At 47.3% G+C, this 19,850-nt stretch overlaps 2 protein-coding genes across 2 annotated transcripts in view; both read left to right on the forward strand.

Annotated features, from left to right (window-relative positions):
* The window catches only part of E2F2 (E2F transcription factor 2), a 61,252-nt gene extending 42,391 nt beyond the window's left edge, over positions 1–18,861 (forward strand). Inside the window, exons 8-9 of the transcript XR_010383938.1 lie at positions 18,633–18,705; positions 18,796–18,861. The gene's annotated coding sequence lies outside the window, so the exon portion shown is untranslated. The remainder of the gene's footprint in view (positions 1–18,632; positions 18,706–18,795) is intronic.
* Positions 1–19,850, forward strand: part of ASAP3 (ArfGAP with SH3 domain, ankyrin repeat and PH domain 3) — a 43,424-nt gene that overhangs the window by 3,406 nt on the left and 20,168 nt on the right. Inside the window, exons 2-3 of the mRNA XM_031464333.2 lie at positions 18,633–18,705; positions 18,796–18,941. Of these exons, the coding sequence (XP_031320193.1) occupies positions 18,633–18,705; positions 18,796–18,941 (219 nt within the window). The remainder of the gene's footprint in view (positions 1–18,632; positions 18,706–18,795; positions 18,942–19,850) is intronic.

Consider the following 19,850-nt stretch of genomic DNA (forward strand, 5'->3'; position numbering starts at 1 on the left):
TGCTGTATCATGTGTCTCAAACTACTAGTGAATTTAAATTTCTCAGTGGGTCTTGGATGAAGCAGTCCACCACATAGGGGATCTTCAAAGACTTGTGTTATATATATATATATATATATATATATATATATATATATATATATATATATATATTTAATTTAGTGAAGTTTTAATTGTACAAAAGACATACTAATTTTTAATTAAAAAATATAACAAAAGGCTAAAGTCACCTCTGACCATGTCTCTCAATCCCTGTACTCTTTCCTAGAGGTAACTGCGATGGAAATGTGCATGCTTCCCAGTGTCTGTCCTCGGAGAAAATGTATTATCAGTAAAGGGGCAGTATTTAGAGGAATGTTTACCTAAATCAGTATCATGCCTTATAATGCATAGTTCTAAATTTCATTGGAGTCAAATTTATCTTTTCTTGGTGACTTTAGTGTTTTTGAATCTTATTTTAGAAAGGATTTAATTTTTAGTATGCTTGTGAATTTTACATTCTGCTTTGCCATGTGTCTGTATTTGTATTACAAAAATAATATTTTTATTTTATAGGAAATAATAAAAATTATGTAATCTTAGAGATCGTTTGTTTCCAAGAAACTTAAACCCTCTCAAGCTTGTTTATGTTGAAAGGAAATTCATTTTAAAGAATTAGAGGTGCCTCCTGGACTGAAGAGCAGTAGGCAAAGGTAGACCTCACCCTGGCCACAGCAGGGCAGGGCCTCACTTGAGGCTGGGAAGTCATCATGAACAAAGGCAGCTGCTTCATCATTCCCACTGCCTCTTGCCTCTCCTCCTTTCTGCACATTTGAATGGTGCTTTTGCTCACTTGTCATCACACAGGCCCCAAAGGGCATCACACAGTCTTCTGGGGGAAGTCAGGCATCTTCAGCCCCCACATTCACGTGACCTCACTGGTCCAGCATCTAAAGGCAACCAAGCCAGTCTTGTGTCCCACTTCCAAGTTCCTGGCAGAAAGTTTGATGGCCCGGCCCAGCTTCTGGACTGGTTCCAGAAGCTGGGTCTCCACCCCTGCTTTCATCAGCAGAGGTCATGGAGGGATAGACACAAGTAGGGAAACATGGCCACTGAGACCTACGTTGTGGGAGGGGGCACATCTAGAGAAGAGGACCAGGGCCTGGAAAGTTGCTCCCAACCCCCTACATGACCACAGCAATTCCTCTTTGTTTGGCACAATCTGGGCTCCACAGAGAGGCACTGCGCTCATCCTGTTCTGTGCCTCTGGTTATACCAGGTATAGATGAGCCCCAGTGTGGAAAGCTCAGGTATAGTGGAATTAAAAAGATGGACTGGAGAGCCAAGGAGGTGCAGCACGACTTGGAGGGCCTTGGATGCCAATTAAGCATCTGGGCTTTTTGCCAGACAGTGGAGACCAATGGATCCAATCACGTTCAATGAATGGATGAGGTCGGCCCTGCCGAGGGACACAGCAGCCAGCATTATGCATGGGGACCACTCCATGCCAGGCACTGTATTAGGCACAGGAGAGACACATTGCTCGTTAAAAGAGATGCAGTCCTTGCTCCACTGAGCTTACAATCTTCTGAGGAAGACAGGCAGTAAAGAGGTAAACAAGTAAGTCAGTAATTGCACGTGTGATAAGTGGCATGAAGGCTCATTCTCCCTGTCAAGGCATTCCTTGAAATGCAGTCCTGGGTCCTCATCTCTTCACATGCTGGCCTCTCTCTCCAGGCAACCTGACCCACACCCATGGCTTCAGTCCTCTCCCACCTTTAGGTGACTCACACATTTGTACCTTCACCCCAGACCTTCATGTCCAACTGCTCGCTTGGCTGTTTCACTTGGACATCTCAACCTGTCCAAAGCCACACCCCTGACTTCCTGGCAAAGCTAGCCCTTCCCGTGTTCCCTTCTCAAACAGTGGTCTCTCCCTCTCTTCTGTTACGCAAGCCGGAAGCCTTGCAGCTCCACGTGCACACTTCATCACCAAGGGTCATCAGTGTTACTTTCTAAGCATCTCTGCCTTCCATCTGCCTCTCTTCATCTCTTCCCTAGTCCACGTCACCATCACCTCTCCCGTGGAACACTGCACTGACCTCCTGACTTGTCTCTCCACCTTTGCTCTAGTTCACTTTTCCCTAATAGGATTGTATCCCTCTCCTTTGCAGCACGCATCCTAGATAAATCTTACATTTATTTGTATTAAGATCTGATTTCTCACTAGATCTTGCCTTCCATGAGAATAGAATCTACCTAACCATTGTATCCATAGCACCATAGTAGGTGCTCAGAAAATATTTGTTGAATAACAACCAAATAAAAGAAGAAAACTTTAAAAGGAGCATTGATAGAGAATAATGGTGTGAGGGTGCTCCAGTTGGAGGGAGCACCTTAGGCAAAAGCCCTGAGTCAGTAAAAAACCTTAAGTATTTGTGACACTGAAAGGAGGCCAGAGGATCAGAAGCAGAGTACATGGAACATAGGTACATGGAACAGAGTACATGTACAGGGTACGTGGAAGAGCAACGGTGGATGAGTTTGGTTAGAAAGGCAGGGGCTCGATCATATTCAAGTTTGGAGGCCCTGGTGGCAGCCTTGGATTTAATTTATTTTGCAGGCAGGCAACATGATTGAATTCATATTTCGGAAAGACCGTAACAGCTGCCGTGTGGAGACTAGATTGGAGGGAGCAGGAGAGGACCCATGGAGGCTGTCGGCAGTTGTTCATGGAAGAGACAGATGGTGGTGGTGTGGATAGGGCCGTGTTTGTTGGCGAAGTGGGCAGATTCTAGATTTTATAAGTAGTAACATCAAGATTTGTTGATGGAGTGCATATGGGGAGTGATCAAGGATGTTCCCAAATTCCTAATGGAAGAGTGTCATGGACCCTTCCCAGGAAGGGGAAATCTGGGAGAGGAACAGGTTTGGAGGAAAGTCAAGAATTCTGTTTTTACATCTTATAGGTCTTTGAGACATCCAAGTGAAGAAGTCAAGAAGGCATGTAGCTATATGACTTTGGAGGTCAAAGGAGTGGGCTGGAGACACACATTTGAGAGTTGTCAGCATTGAGATAGTGGGTTTCAAACTCACATCTGTGTGAGTAAGAATCACCTGGCCTCATTCCCAGGGAGTCCAATTCAATTGCTGTTTCTTACTTAGGCTTCTTATTGCAAGAAATAGAAACCAACCTGAGTTGATTTAGACAGAAAAGGAGTTCACTGAAAGGGAATATTTAGTAATTCACAGGATTTCTGGGAAGCTGGAGAACTGGGACGATCTCTGCCAGATTCTGGCAGGATCTCTGCCAGAGTGACTCCACTGAGCCAGTTTGATGAGGACGCTGCTGCCACGCACTAAATGCTGCAGCCTGTACTGCCGCTGTCCCCTGGAGACTGGGCACCTTCACTGCTGTTGCCACCAGTATATGAATTATCTTCCACTCTCTCTGTTCCTGATTCAAAGTCTGCAGTGAGTGCCTCTGATTGGCCGAGCCTAGCTCATACACCTGTGCCCTAGCTGCAAGGGAGTCTGGAAAAGCAAGCACTTGTTCTTGTCAGCGTTTGTACGAGGCAAGTTCTACTGAGACTTGTGCAGCAAGTAATTTCCTAGATATAGGAAGGAAGCTCAGGCATCAGTCTGGCAAAAAATAACAAATGTCGTTGGCAGGTTTACCAGCCTATGGGAGGGTGTCTGGGAATCTGCGTTTTAACCAACATCCCAGGAGATGCTCACACGTGGTCTGTGAACCACATATGCATAATTGCATTAGCTGGTGTTTAAAATAGTGGGAGTGGATAAGATGACCCAAGGAGAGGAATGAAGAGGGCCTGAGCCCAAGCTCTGGGGAGCTTCAGGATTGAGAAATTAGGATGGGAAGAATACTTAATAAAGGAGACAGGAAGGAGCTGCCAGTGAGGAAGGAAGGAAATCAAGAGAGCACAGTGCCTCAGAAGCCAAGAGAGAAATGTTTTGACGAGGGAGGGATGCTCAGCTCTGTCAGATGCTGCTGAGATGTCCAGAGGTCAAGTAGGAAAATAACAGAGACATAACCCCTGGCATTGGCAACATGGAGGTCACTGATAACCTTAAGGGCAGATTTAGTTCTGTCTTCCCCTCCACACTGGCCTGGACTGATTTGAGGAGGAGGCAGGTGAGAAGATTTCCTGAGAAGGGGAGTGGAGGCGCAGGGTTGTGGCCAGGGTAGCAAGGGGGTTTTCCAGGACCGACTCAGAACCCAGTCTCTTTCCACACCAGGCTGCTTTTGCTCAAGGGCACAGGGTCCTCCTGGATGGAGCGTCATCCTCAAGCTCAGTCTCTCAAAGTCTCCTCTCCTCCCCGAATCTCAGCTTTCGATACTCAACTTCCGTGCCTGGTATTCAGCTGTTTCTGGACACCAAGGTGACACAGGCAAGTTTGGGGACAGAAACTGGAGCTTTAGGTCAGAGCGGAAGGAAAATACTTCTCCAAGAGCAGTTTGGTAGGGCTTTATTAGAAGGTCCATTTGATGGTGGGACTGGTGCTTGGGCCCTGAGCACATGAGGCATTGGGGCCCATGGAGGCGCCGTGGGTACCCTAGACTCTAAGGTGGGCCCCTGGGAACGTTGTGAGTGGGCCTCATTGTGGAAGTTATAGGAGACCAAGCTGGAAACAGCTGCTAAAGGTTTTCTAACTGGGCTGTGTTTTGACCTTGACTAAGCTTTTAAGAAATTCAGGTGTTATAGGCTCCACCCAGACCTACTGAATCAGAATCTCCCAAGGGTGAGGCCTGGGCAAGGGAACAGTTATAAGTCCCCCAGGCAACTCTGATGAGCAGTCAGGGTGAAAACTCTTGCGGTGAGTTACTGCAGGCCCACTTAAGGTTAGTAATTCATTAAACTCTGTTTATTGAACACCTGCTGTGTACAAAGGCGGGATGGTAGGTACTGAGGGCATGGAGATGACAAGGCCAGGCCCCCATGTGAGGAGGAGGAGGACTCATGCCCATGAAAAGATGACTGACAGCCCACAGCAGATAGGGACGTGGCTGAGGTCTATGGACAGAGTCCAGTAACTGAAGTCAGGCAGACCTGGATTTGAGGTCCTCTTGGTTGTGTGACCTTGGACACTTGACTTGACCTTTCTGAACCTCAGTTTCCCCCTGCATAAATGAGAGTGATAATAACTGTCTTATGGGTTTGTTTGAGGGGATTACATATAAAGCATCTAGCATATACCTGGCACATAACAGATACTTAATTTTTTTTAATTCCCTTTTACTAAAAACACAAGTACACCTGCATGTGGGATAGTTAACTAGATCAGGAAACACAGAGAAAAGGGGGAGAAAATTGCAGCAAGGATAAGGTAGTTACTACAAGTGAGCACGAAAAACTGTGCAGTCCTGGCACCCGAGCAAAGAGAGAAAACGTGTATGCCTCGCAGGTGTCTGGGAATGAATGGCTGAGCCTGGTTCTGGACACAGCAGGTTCTCCCCTCGGCTCTGCACTTTGCTCTCTCCCATCCACTCAGTTCTTCATCAAACATTTTTTGAGAGCCTACCCCATTCTCAGTCCTGGCTACACATTACAACCCCATGGTTTGCTTTTAGGTAAATTTTTAAAAATAGAGATAAAATTCATATAACATAAAATGCACTTTTTTAACCATTTTGAAGTGAACAGTTCAGTGGTCTTTATCCACAGTGTTGTGCAATCATTGCCATTAATTCTAGAAAATTTTCCTCAGCCCAAAAAGAAATACTGTGCTCATTAGAAGTCACTCCCCACTCTCACTTCCCCAGCCTCTGGCAACTTTCTGTCTCTGTGGATTTGCCTGTTACAGACATTTCATGTCAGTGGAATCCTACAATATGTGGCCTTTTGTGTCTGGCTTCTTTCTGTTAGCATAGTGTTTCTAAGGTTCTTCCATGTCATCTGAATTGCTTTAAAAGCAAAAAAATAGGAATCACAAATACACCAAGCAATGTTGTAAGCATTTCCCGTATACATATGAACTCATGTAATCCCCATCAGGAAACAAAGGCACAGAGAGATGAAATAGCTTGGTAAACAGCATTGCCAAAGAATATACAGGATGCACATGCAATATTTGGGATGCGCTTATACAAAAAATCATTCATTGATTTTCTGAAATTCACATATAACTGCATGTCTTGTATTTATTTTTGCTAAATCTGGCAACTCTGCTAGCAGTAAGTGGCAGAGCCAGGATTTGGACCTGGGCGGTTCAAAGCACATGGGAGTGCCTCTCCTCTCGCTCCCCTCCTCCTCCCCTGGGACTCTGACTTAACAAGTCTGAGGTGAGGCTCTGGCGTCCTTATTTTTTTAAGCACTTGGGTGATTCCCCTGGAAGCCTGGGGATGTATGTCTCCGCCTGGGATTACAGAGAAGATGTCTGTCCTGCAGCCCTCCCTGTGTGCCTGGCTCTGGGTTAGGTGCTTAAGTGCCTGATCGCATTCAGTTCTTGAGATAAGTGCTGTTACTATCCCATCTGACAGATGGGGAAATGGAGGCTCAGAGAAGCTAAGTCACTTGCCCCAGGTCACACAGCTAAGAGTATTGGAACCAGAATTTGGACCTCGGAACAATGTGATGTCCTGAGTTCTTAACCCCTGCTGTCTTTTCTGTGTTCCCATAGGGCCTTGCTAATATCCATTCATTCACTGACTCATTCATTCACTCCACATTTACTGCTACTCATGTGCCAGGCCCTGTGCCAGGTGCTGTGGATATAAAGGCAAATGAGCCAATCGCCGCCCTTTTAGAGTTTTCAGCACCACAGAGAGTCAGACATGTGGTAAATAAGAGCGACAAATGCTCTGGTAGAAGCCTGTGGTGGGCACCGGGTGGCATGGGGAGGGGGTGACCTGTAATCTGAGTTGGGAAGGATGGAGTGTTTCCTAGGCAGAATGGGGAAAGGGCTCCCCAGGCAGAGGTCCAGCGGCCGGAAACAGCCTGGCACACTGAGGAAGCTGCAGAGTGAGGGAGGACTGGGGTTTAAGGGATTCATGATGTCTGTCGGTGGGGGCAGGGAGGGATGCATCCAGGCCAACAAGGGAACCCAGAGGATGGGAGGCCCAGGACCCTCTGTCGCTGTGTCAGGGAGGGCAGGCCGGGTTCTCCCCAGGGTTAGGTGGAATCCAGGGCGTGGGGCCAGAGGTCAGATGGGAATCTTCAGCGATCCTCATGCAGAGTTTTTGCTCTCTTAGCTCATCCCTGCCGAGCAGTCTCCCCTGAGGAAAATCTCAGCCAGGAAACTTGGGGTTTGTGGAGGCCTCAGCACACGCGGAGGGTGCGGCTCCCTTCCTGCAACCCCTCTTCCTCCCCGCTTCCCACCACCCTGCAAGGGGCAGCCGGTGAGGCTGAGCTGGCAAGGCTGGCCAGGTTCCCAGGCTGGGGAGACAGCTTCAGGGGCCCAACTCAGGGGGCGCAGGCCAGCCACGGGCTCCAGCAGCGCAGGAAGGAAAACAGCGAGAGTCTGCGAGGGATCCTGAAATAATAAATGTCAGAGCTGGCAGGAGCCTTCCACGTCACCGCCCAGCCCCTCGTGGCAGACAAGGAGTTGGCCCGGGGAGGGCAGGGGACCGCACAAGATCACACCAGGGGCTGGGGCAGACCTGGGGCTGGCCCTGGTTCCTGGCTCCAGGCCTTGAGTGCTGTGTAGCCCTTCCTTCTGACTGTCCCAGCCTGGACTCTCTCGGGTACTGGGGGTGGGGGCTTATCCAGATGAAAACCATGTGGAGACTTTGGCTCCTGCTGGTGGCTAAGGCTGGGGCAGCCTTGCAGGATATGATTAACCTCCACTCTGAGTCCCAGAGCTTTGATCTGGAAGGGGATTTGGGGCATTGGAGGCCATATCTGTCAGCTCTCAATTGTACAAGTGGGGAAACTGAGGCACAGATGGAGGAAGGACCTTGCTCAGAGGGATACAGAGAGGCTAATGGCAGAGGCAGGCCTATGATTCAGGGCCTCCCTTCCCTTCCTTCCAAATGTGTATGCATTGCCTCTCAAGATCCCTGACATCCACCATTAGAAAAAAAAAATATGACCTAATCTAATCTTCACAGCAATCCTTACAGAGATAACTGGGGCTCAGAGAGATAGGACTTACCTCATGGTTTGCTATAGTGTGATAGTGAGAAAAGGCTCTGGAAGCAGAAGGCCTACACTTCCTAGAGATACTTACATGACCCTAAGCCAGTTTCCTGGCCTCCCCCAGCCTCGGTTTCCTCATCTATAAAACAGGAAGGATAATAACTACCTCACAGGAATAAACAAAGTAACAAAAATAAATGAGCACTCAGTACATGGGGTGGTGGTCGGATTCACATAAGTAGATCATTCTGGGAGCTTGCAATCCGAGTATTTCCTGTCAGTGAACTGCTTTGTGCCTGGCTAGGCTGTGCTCCCCAGTCACCTTGTTGAGCCTGGGGTTCAAGGCTTGCACCCCTCCTTTCTCCTGCTTGGGTATGGGTGTGTAGATGAGCCCTAGAGTCAACATTTCTACCATAAGAATTTACCGAGTCATTCCCCTCTTGCTCAGAACCCTGCAGAAGTTCTCCATCACTCATGGGACACAACCTAGAGGTTTAGGTTAAAAGTATGGACTCTGGAGCCTGACACCCTGGGTATGAGTCTAGGTTCCACCACTTACCAGGAGCTGGCCAAATGCCATAACTTCCCTGGGCTTCAGTCTCCTCTGTAAAACCTCCTGGAGTTGTTGACAGGATCGCATGAAAGAATGCAGAGCCTGTCACGTGCTTAGAAGAAGCCTGGCATGTTGCAGTAATATAAAAGCATCTGCTCGCCTCTTAGGAGCCTGGTATCCCGGTGGGTCATTCGGAGCCCTGCTTAGCCTGAGGCCTCACTGCTCAGCACTTCCCTCCAGCCCTGGTAGGCACCTGTCCCTGTAAGCTCCAGGCTAGTCCCCAGATGTGCTGAGTGCCCCTACCCTGGGACTTTGCTGAGGTGCCTCTACCCTTTGAGAGTCACCGTCCCTCTTCTGGTATGCTCCACCAGCGTCTACTCATTTTTCGAGGCTCTAGTGAAGCATCACTTCATCTCAGGGTGGGGAGGGTGCTCCTCATCTGTGCCCCACCACAGGCTTCTCTTCTGCTCCAGGCTCGTCCAGGCCTCTTCAGCCCTTGGTCAGCACATCCTTGTGCACATTCTGTCTTCCCCACTGGGCTATGAGCACCTTGAGGGCAGGTCCGGAGCCTGACCTCCCTTTCTCCCTAGCACCTGCACAGGGCCTAGAGAGCAGGTGGGCACTCATTGTGTGTGGATGAGCCCCTGCTATGTGCCAGTCACTCTGTTGGAGACCTTGCCCCAGCCCCTCCCTCTGCCCCACTGGGTGGAGCAGAGCAGGCTTGCAGATTTGAGGTTCCAGAGTAGATGATATTCAGGGAGTGGAGCAGAGCTGGGATTGCCTGGAGGTGGGATGCCAGCAAATACTTCCCAGTCCCACCCTTTCCCCTCCTTGCTGGCCACCCATGAAGGACCCTGTGGGGCTCCCTGTCTTCCTCTGGGTCTGCTGGTTGGGCAGGTAGGTGAGAAAAAGCAAACTTAGAGCATGATGTGAACAGGACAGCTCCAGTTTGCACGGGCTACAAATGTAGCCAGTCTTTCTATGATTGGTTTCCCAGTGGGAGGTGGCTGGAGCGGCAGTGACCATCATTCCCACTTCGCAGATGGGGAGCCCAAGGCCCAGAGAGACTGGGAACTTGCTCAGGGTCTCGGAATTGGGTCCAGAATAGAACCCAGGTCTCCTCTTCCTGCATCCTGTGCTCTTTCTACTATGTACCATCTTTGTAATTAGGCCATAGAGCTTGTGCAGCTTCCTCTAGCCAGCAGGTCAGCTTTAACTTTATCCTGTCTGCCCCTTAAGGCCCCTCCTTTGGTCCTGGGCCCCAGCCTCCCGACTTCTCCAAACCTGACTCTCTCCCATCCCATTCTAATTGTTAAAAGCTGTACACAGACAGCTGTCCATTAAAAGGGTGTCACGGTGTTTCAGGTAATTTAGTGCAGTGTCTAGGTTCCACCACTTACCAGGAGCTGGCCAGATGCCGTAACTTCCCTGGGCTTCAGTCTCCTCATCTGGGAAACCATAACTGTCAAACTGTAGAAAGTGCAGTGGTTCCTAACTTTTCTGAGCATAAGAACCCTTTGTCTTCTTTTATTAAATTCATGTTGTAGAAATTTTCAAACATACACAAAAGTAGGCTCACCCAGCTTCCACAACTATTATTTTGCCAATTTTATGTTTTCATCTACCAGCCCTCACTTTTTCTTATTGTGGAGAATTTGAAATATTCACAGAAAACAGAACAAATTGATGAACCTCCATTTGCTCATAACCCAGTCCTGCCCTGTCCACATCCCAACCTGCTTCCCTAACCCTTATCTTATTTTGAAGCAAATTCTAAACATTATATTGTTTCACCCTTAAATATTTTAATACATATCTCTAAACAGTGAGGACTTCTTGTTTATGTAACTAAAATAGGATATTATTCTTGTACCTCCAAACATTAAAATAATCCCTAAATCATCAGTTATCCAGTTTTTAAATTTCCAGTCATCTCATAGTTATTTTAGCTGCTTTTACAGTTTATTTTTTAAAAAGCAGGATTCAGGTAAGGACCATGCATTGCCATTTGTTGATGGGTGTTTTCAGTCTCCTAAGATTCCCCCACCGTCATTTTTGATTTTGTTTTTTTGTGGTCCACTTGTTAAAGAAACCGGTGGCTTGTTCTGCAGTTTCACAGAGTCTGATTGTGCTCACTGTTGCATGTCCCGGGGTGGTTTAATGAGTTTCTCCATCTTCTGCACTTTTCATAAATAAATTGGTAGTTGGAACTAGAAATGAAAAACCCCAGGTTTTGTGGTTGGTTTTTTTTTTTTTTTTTTTGCATTTTATATGTCATTTCATTAAATGTTTGAAGTGTAACTTGGTTTGCTCATTAAAATGTTATATTTTATTTTTCCCATTTAACATGTAGTACATATAATTTAATCTTCTTGTGGACACCAGAATCAAAGATCAAAGGAGCCAGGATTCTGCCATTTCACAGAAGGACCCCTTTTTAATGTCAAAGTTGCATTGACCATCCCTTGATGGCTACACTTTTATTATTGATTGATTAATTAAGACATATGGAAAAGGACAAAAAGCTCCTGTGAAATCAAGAATACATGTAAAGGTTTCTCATATCTTATTGATCATAACAGCTGCTTACATACTTGGAATATGGTCATACTAATTTTTGAGGGTTTTTTTTGTTGTTGTTTTTTGCGTTTTTTTTTGGTCTGTAGTGCTTACTATAAGTGTGGCTTCATAGTGCCCTGGTAGTCATTCCATGGACCTCCAGAGCCTGGGGCCCACAGACTGGAAATGAACAAAGGAGTTAGAGTCCAACAGTTTAGGGTCCAGTACTATCTCTGCCACTTTCTGGCTGTGTGAGCTCAGGCAACTTTCTTCACCTCTCTGAGCCTCATGGACTCATCAGCCAGATGGAAATAAAATCAATGACTGCCTCATCTGGATGCTGTGAGTCTTAAAGGGTGGATGTCAAACTGCTTTACAAACTGTAAAGTCCTGTATAAGTTTTGGTTTGTATTCTTTCCTTAGTTTGTTTGTATTCCCAGTGGGACAAGAAAGTCATCTGAGATTTTGTTTTGGGTCTGTAACATGAGGAGATAATGTTAGATTATCTCTAATATTCTGTGATTTAGTCTCTCAAGGGACAACGTCATGGCCCAAAGTAAAGATAGAAAATGGTTTTCTTCTCCTATGCTAACTATGGTTTAATTGGTAGAGGCTACCTGAAGAGATGTGCTAGCAGAAAAATGAAACAAACCGAGTCCTTGGGAAAAACACTGTGATTAATTAATGATGGCTACAATAGTCGGGGATGCCACAAAAGTGGTGTCTATGTGCCCTATTATAACAGTCCAAAGGAGTGAATGTCTAATGGTGAAATTTAATATGCAACTTCCAGGGCCTTAGCTTTAGCAGCTCTGCTCCCTTGGCAGAGTTGCCATGGTTACCGCAGCTGGCTCTGAGAAATTACAGGAATGAAGAATAGCTCCTATTGATGAATCCTGACCCAGAACGGGGGTATGCCTTCCAAGCAGGGCAGCTGGGCATGGCCCTAGTGCTGCCATCTGTGGTCTTTTGCCTGCAGAGAACATGAACCAGAGAGCCAGAGCACAGTGTGTGTGTGTGTTTGGGGTAGGGTAGGGGCCACAGAGGGCAGTACCAGCAGCTAGAATTCAGGCTTTGTCCAGGCCAGCCAGGCAAGGCTGCCCAAGGACTCCAGTTGGTTTTCCAAGTTCAGACATGTCCCTGATGTCCTGAGTTTCTCCTGCCTTTGCCCAGTGCCTGACCAGACTCTGGTGTGGACTCTTAGCTTTGAGAGAAATCTAAATGACCGTCACTATTAATCCAAAGTCTAGTGCCTGAGTCATGCTCCAATAAGTTGCTTATTCTTCCTTAGAACATAGAACTTCTTCCTCTGTTTGAGCTGGAATCTGTTTCTGTCTCCCTAACTTCCACCTCTCAGTCCTGGGAACCCTCTTCAGGGCCAACTTCAACAAAACTATGTTCTCTCCAGTAGGACACCCCCTGGAGTATTTGCAGCCGGGCTCTGCCACTGCTGCAAACCTCATTTTCTTTGGACATGTCTCCCTCTGTCCCTCCTTTGTCCCTTCCTGTATGAAGGGATGGTGAGGGGATATGTGAAAGGTAGTTGAGCTATGATTAAATCTCAGAGGCAGATCCAGTTCCAGGATCAAAGAAGCCAAGTCCCTGAACCTCTGTGGGGCAGCTTGGTGGTATAGAACAAACGTTGGCCCTGGATTTAGCCAGACCTGGTTTTAAATTATGACTCCGCCCCTGTTCAGCATTCTATGACCTGGACATACCTGGACATGTTCCTTCCCCTGACAGCTTCGTCTATAAAATGCAAATAGCGATGCCAACCTTAGAGGGTGGCTGGGAGGGTGACGAGTGAGAGCCTGGCACAGAGCATTTACTTCAGGCACTCAGGACATGCAGCATCTTGCACTCTGTGACTGCCCAGTGGCAGCGATTTCACTTGGTCCCTCTGCACTTGTATGTCCCTCATCTTGCTGAGCAGGGTCATTGGGGTAGGGGGAGGTACCTTTAATTAGCTTAAGAAAAGTTAAGAAATTCCTAAACCAAATTCAGTTTAATTTTGAAATCGGTAACATTATTAGCTATCAAGTAATAGTGTTCTAAGCACTTTACCTGTGTGAGTTCATTTAATCTCCCCAACAACCCTGTGTAGTAGAAACTATTAACCTCGTTTCACGAATGGCGAAATTGAGGCACAGAGAGGTCTCACGGCAAATACCTGAATGTACCTGATGTTCAAAAACCAGTTAGTTTGGGGCCAGCCTCACACTTTCAGCAGTGATGATTTCCTGCATCTCTGAAGGTTAGAATTAGCAGTGATCCCCAAACTTCAGCATGCCCCGGAATCACCTGGAGGGCTTGTTAAAACACAAATTGCAGGGCTCCCTCTCCAGATTTTCTGATTCAGCTGAAGAATTTGCATTTCTAACAAGCTCCCAGGAGATGCTGATGCTGCTGGTTCGGGGACCCCCTCTCTGAGAATCACTGACTGTTGGGGATTAAAGGGACCCACCTGAATCCAGAAGCTGGTATTTGTTTTTTCTATCCTCCCCAGTCACAGGCTTGAGGAATGAGGACTGATCTCATACAGAGGCAGAAAACAAACCACAGAAAAATCATACTCATATTTTCCAAACGCCTCAGGCCTTGGCACATTCTGTTATGACTGTGATCTCATATAAGCCTCACAGAAACTCTGTGAGTTAGGTGGAGAATAGATTTTTTCCCCCATGTAATATTATCTTTCTCCCATTTTAAAGAAGAGGAGGTTTGGAGATCTGGCTGGGCTAACATCACCCAGGGAGATAGTTTTGAGGAGACTGGGGCTAGCATCTCAGCTTGTGACTCATTGTGCATCATTAAGGAGTCCTAAAAATCTCTGCCTTTCTCCAAATGACTTCCCATCCCCTGGCAATGATCAGAATTTCCTCCCTAAAACTACATTTCTTTAGCTTAAATCTTTGCCCCATTATATCATAGAGGGTAGGTGTTATCAGTCATTTATATCCCAGTGTGAATGATTTTCAGATATTTTCTTGAGAAAAGGGTGATTAGAATTCTGCCCTCTTTGTTTCCCCTGCAGGCACTTTGTATTTATATTCTGTGAGCCTCTTGAAGGAAGGGGCCATGCCTGGTTAAAAGGTATTAGTAGATGCTTATTGAAATGAATGACTGAATGAACAAATGAACAAACGATGTTTCTCTCCTTGACCATTCTTCCCAGAGCAAGCCTCCCACCTCTAGCAATCCTACCATTTATACCAACTACTCTCCCACACTGCCTTGCAGTGCAGTCTATTAGTCTCTTTTCCGCCTGTCCAGTGCCCACAGCCAAGCGTTGCAGCTTAAAGCTTTCCCTGTTCCTCCTAAGCAGACACAGCTCTGCTTCCCCTGGGCTCCCAGGTACCTTGTTCATCTTCCCTTGGAGCTCTAATCACATTGTATTTTAAGTATCTATTTACTTGGCTCTTTCTTCTCTTCGTTGGTGGTGTACCTAAGAGCTGAGATTGTGTCTTTTTTTATAGAATGTGAACACATAGCAGGTACTCAATAACTAGTTGAATGAATGAATGAATAGCTGTGTGAACCATGGTTGCAAAGAGCAGTAGGGACAGGAGTGGTTACTTGCCAGGAAGCCATTACCTGATACATGTTTGACAAGGGCATCAAGGGACAGTTTGTGGGTGATTAGGGTGACTTGCCTGCCTGTACCAGTAAGAGCTAGGTTTCAGCTATAGGTGACAGAATACCTAGTATAACAGCGGCTTAAATAAAATAAACATTTATTTTTCTTTTGTATAAAAGACATCTACAGATTAGTAGTCCAGGGCTGATAAGGTAGCTCCCCAACCACCAGGAACAAGGTGACTACTTTGTTGCTCCACCATCCGTGACATGTGGCTTCTACTTCATGGTCCAAAATGGCTGCCAGAGCTCTAGACATCACGAATGCATTCTAGCCAAGAGAAAAGTGTGATGCAGGGCACCCATTGCTTTTTTTTTTTTTTCCATTTATTTTTTTAAAAATTTTTCTTCAGTTTTTTAAAGCAGTTTTAGGTTCACAGCAAAATTGAGTGGAAAGTAGAGAGAGTTCCTATATATCCCTTGCCCCTGTACATGCAGAGCCTCTCCTACTGTCATCATCCCACATCAGAGTGGTACATTCGTTGAACCTACACTGACACATCATTATCACCCAAAGTCCATAGTTTACATTAGGGTTCACACTTGGTGGTGTACATGCTGTGAGTTTTGACAAATGTATAGTGACACATTTCCACTACCATAGCATCATACAGAATAGTTTCACTGTCTAAAAAATCATTTGTGCTCCTCCACCTATTCATCCCTCTCTACCCCCAGCCTCTGACAACCACTGATTTCTCACTGTTTCCATAATTTTGCTTATCCAAGATGTCAGCTTTATAGTTGGAATCACACAGTAGGTTGCCTTTTCAGATTGGCTTCTTTCACTTAGTAATATTCATGTAAGTTTCCTTATGTCTTTTGTGGCTTGATAGCTCATTTCTTTTTAGCAGTAAATAATATCCCATTGTCTTCCAAGTTTTGGCAGTTATGAATAAAGTTGTTATAAACATCCATCTGCAGGTTTTTGTGTGGAAATAAGTTTCACATCATTTGGGTAAATATCAAGGAGAGCAATTGCTGGTTGGTGAGAGTGTGTTTAGTTTTGTAGGAAACTGCAAAACAGTATTTCAAATTGCTGTACCATTTTGCATTCCCACCAGCAATGTATGAGAGTTCCTTTTGCTCCACATCCTTGTCAGCACTTGGTGTTGTCAAGTGTTTTGGGTTTTGGTCATTCTAATAAGTCCATCCCTTCCTTTTAAGAATACTTTCTGGAAGCTAACAAATGAACTATCCATTATATTATCATTGGTCAGAAGTCAGTCACATGACCACATTTAGCTGCAAGGTAGGCTGGGAAATGTAGTCTTTATTCTGAGTGGCCAAATGTCCATCTGAAAAGTCAGGGTTCTAATTGCTGAGGAGGAAGAGAGAATGGACATTGGACGCCAACCAGCAGTCTCTGCCACACTGTAGGGAGGAGGGATCCTCTCAAACTAGCTTAAGCACTAACGGGAGTTTGTTGGCTGGACTGAGGGGTATTTCATGGAGGCCCAAGGACAGAAAGTACAGAAGGGCCTCTCAAGGTAAAGGATTGGGAAAGTTGCCAGCAACCAGGGCTCTTCTTTTGTGCCTTTCTGTGGCAGCATGGGTCTCACTTGCTTCTTTCTACACATCTGTTTTGTTCTTTTCTTTCATACATGGTGGGAAAGATGTCCCAGCCTAAGCACGTCCAGGCAATTAGCTGGCTTCCCAGAGCCCAATTCCAAGTTCTTTGGAGAAAGAATCTGATTGGCCCAGCTTGGGTCAAGTGTCCACCCTGGTCCAGTCAACTCTGGCTTGGACAAATAAGGCAGCAAGGGCCCACCTGTAGAGGGGTTTTCAGAGAATGGGTGTCATGGAATAGGAAGACTCCTTAAAGGGTATATAGAACATGGACATAGATTTCTAAGGTCCATTGTCCGAGGACTTTACAAACCATCATTTCATTTACGTAAAGAGTTATTAAGCACCTTTGTATGCTAGGCACACGGATCTGCCTTCTAGGGTTTTCTAAACATCTCTTTGGACTTTATTCATTTCTTTAACCTGCATTATCTTTTGGAGTGAAGTCATAATCCTTAAATTAATCACCTCTTATCTTTCCCTTTCCAAGTTTCAAGGTGGGACTCGCTTTGGCGAACACATATTTCCCCATCTGGTTCTTTGGGAACTACAGACATGTCTGTGTTCTCTCCTTTTGTCTTCGTCTCTCCAGTAGAAGTGTCCGAGTTCTTCAGCTGAGTCAGTTATGCCCCCTCTCCCCAGTCCCCCTAATTCCTTGAATTTCTTTCTTCAACCTGGGGATGGGCCTCCACTGGCTCCAAAAATGAAAGTATCTCAAGTTCATACTCAGGGAAGAGTCTGTTAGGTTTCTATTCCCTGGAGGAGAAGTACCCAGAATTTGATGGGTATTTCTAGTGTCAGCAGCAGCTGTCAGAGATCAAAGGTACTGTTCATTGAGGACTCACTCTGTGCTCAGCACCAAACTAAAGCCTTTATGTGCGTCATCTCATACCTACAGTCCTCATAATAACCCTGAGAGGTAGGCATTATTTCCCCCACTATACACAGAGCTAATCAGGGAGCTCAGAGAGAATAGGCAACTTGCCCAAAGTCACACAGCATCTGGGCAGTGGAGCTGGGCTTCAAAACCAGATCCCTCACCCTCAGAGTCTTCTTACATGCCCAAGGCTGCTGAGAACACTCCATATTGCCTCCAAGATCTGCCCTGGCAATGTCCTCCTGGGAGTAGCGCTTAGAATCTTTGCAGATGCCATTCCAAATACGCTTACTGATTCTTGTCACGTTGAAGCAACTCTTTAGAGATCAAATTTTGATCCTATTATAGTCACTGGACAAAATAGGGAGGCTAGGGTCAGGGTGGGGCCACGTTGTGTGGATGGAGCTCTGTCCTGGGGCACCCCCTTGAAGCCCAACTCTGCTGCTACCCCACCATTTGACTCTGGGCAAGACCCTCCCCTCTCTTGGCCTCAGTTTCCTCATCTGTGGCTCTGCAGGCCCTTAGCAGCCCTAACATTCTATCATTTTCAACTTAACTATGCATTTCATAAGGATTTCATGAGGTTGGCAGCTCCTATACTCCACTGAAGGAGGAGTGTGTCTGGGAGGTTTCCATCCAGGCTGAGCCCACCTGGGGCATGTGACTCCTGCTTCTCGCCCCACAGTCTGCTGTTGGTTCTGCAACCCCTGGACTTTGGGGTTGCCTGATATCATCCCACCAATTCTCTCCAGTGAGGGTTTAGTGTCCCCACCTCTGCCTTCCTCACCTCACTGTCCCCCAGTGGTATCCCAGTCTCTTCCTCCTTGTCCTCACATGACTGCTTATTGAATCTGGGATTTGGGGAACAAATGCCCCACCATCGGTATCTTTTGAGAATGTAGATATATCCATGTTCTTTCCTCTAGTATCTTGCTAAGTATTTTGTATGTGTTTGTCAAATCATTCATGCTCTCAGCAACTCCGTAGTATCATCCTCATTTTGCAGATGAGGCACCCAAGGCCCAGAGAAGTGAAAAGAGTTGGCTGCACTGACATACTAGTTAGTGCCAGAGCCGAGAATCAAACCCAGGCCTGGCATACCCCACTACGCCACGTGCCTTGGAATGGCTGTGCTTACTTGGCCTGCATGAGGAGAAAAGCCTGGTCTTCCTGGAGTGGTGTGACTGGTCCGTGGTTTCCCATGGGGTCTGGGTGGAGAAGGGTGGTCTGTTTATGTTTGGCAGGGGGTGCAGGGGGAGCTGAGGGAGGAAACTCTGTGTGTGTTTGGAGGATGAGATCATGGAGTCAGGCACCCCACCCAGCTCTGCATCCCTGAACCTCTGTCCACGTTTGCTTCCAGATCCTGGAAGGAGACCAGGCCATCCTGCAGAGAATAAAGAAGGCCGTGCGGGCGGTCCACAGCTCCGGCCTCGGTGAGTGAGCCCACGTGTTGCCCAGCCAGGCCCGGCAGCCCCTTCCCCAGCGCCAGCCTGGAGCTGACTCTGCGCCTCCCGGTCCCACAGGCCACGTGGAGACCGAGGAGCAGTACCGAGAGGCCGTGGAGTCCTTGGGCAACAGCCACCTGTCCCAAAACAGTCACGAGCTGTCCACCGGCTTCCTGAACTTGGCCGTGTTCACTCGCGAGGTGGCCGCGCTCTTCAAGAACCTGGTAAGGCACTGCTCTTCTCTCACCCAGCCTTAGCCCAGGCTCAAGGTGAATCTAGTGGCTTAAGAGCCACCTAAGAAGGGTTGGTTTCCACCCTTCTTCCAGGTTGCCCTTGACCTCTAGTCTCCCTTGACCTCTGATCCATGACCTGAGGTCCCTTTCCACTTCTGACCTCCCATCCACATTCTTCTCCCCGTCTGACTCCTTGCCTGTGTCTTCTCTCCCCTCTCCCCCTCCTCTCTCTCCTCCCTGGTGAGAACTCAGAAGCAGAGGGGGTCTCACAACAGGGACAAGCTCCACAGGGGAGGGCTCCCTGGAGGAGGTTTGGAAGAGGGTGGGGGCAGGCTCCGGTGCACCCCTGCTGCTCCTCAACGCTCTTTGTCCTCTGCTTTCCCAAACACACATGCTTTGTCCTCAAAGCCGAGAACCCGCCTCCCCTCAGCAAGCTTCTCAGCTCCCGTATGTGGCCCACTGGCCTCAGGTTCCTCCCTGAGATTGCCTCCTCCCTGTCCTCTGAGTCCTCGCCTCAAAGTCACCCCAAGACACAAGCTCTTTCCAGATGCAGGGACAGTTCTCTGTACTTACGAGTATTAGCTCATTTAATCCTGGAGCACAGCTCTGTGGGGCTGGTTTTACTGTTCTCCCCACTGCACAGGCTAAGAAACTAGGACATGCAGTTAAGCAACGTGCCCAAGGTCATACAGCTGGATTTGAACCCAGCGCCCAAGCACAAACCTGGCTGTGCCACCTCCCAGGAAAGCCTCTCTCCCTCCAGGCTTTTGGCCCAGCTTTTGTGGCTCAGGTCCCACTCAGGGCCCTCCCTGGCTGGCAGGGACCACATCATCTCTGCGAGGCAGTTTGCTTAGTGATCAAGCACCCAGACCTCAGGCTTAGACTCAGGCCTTGAATCCC

Source organism: Camelus dromedarius, chromosome 14 (genome assembly GCF_036321535.1).
Source record: "Camelus dromedarius isolate mCamDro1 chromosome 14, mCamDro1.pat, whole genome shotgun sequence".
In the NCBI taxonomy this organism is placed as follows: Eukaryota; Metazoa; Chordata; class Mammalia; order Artiodactyla; family Camelidae; genus Camelus; species Camelus dromedarius.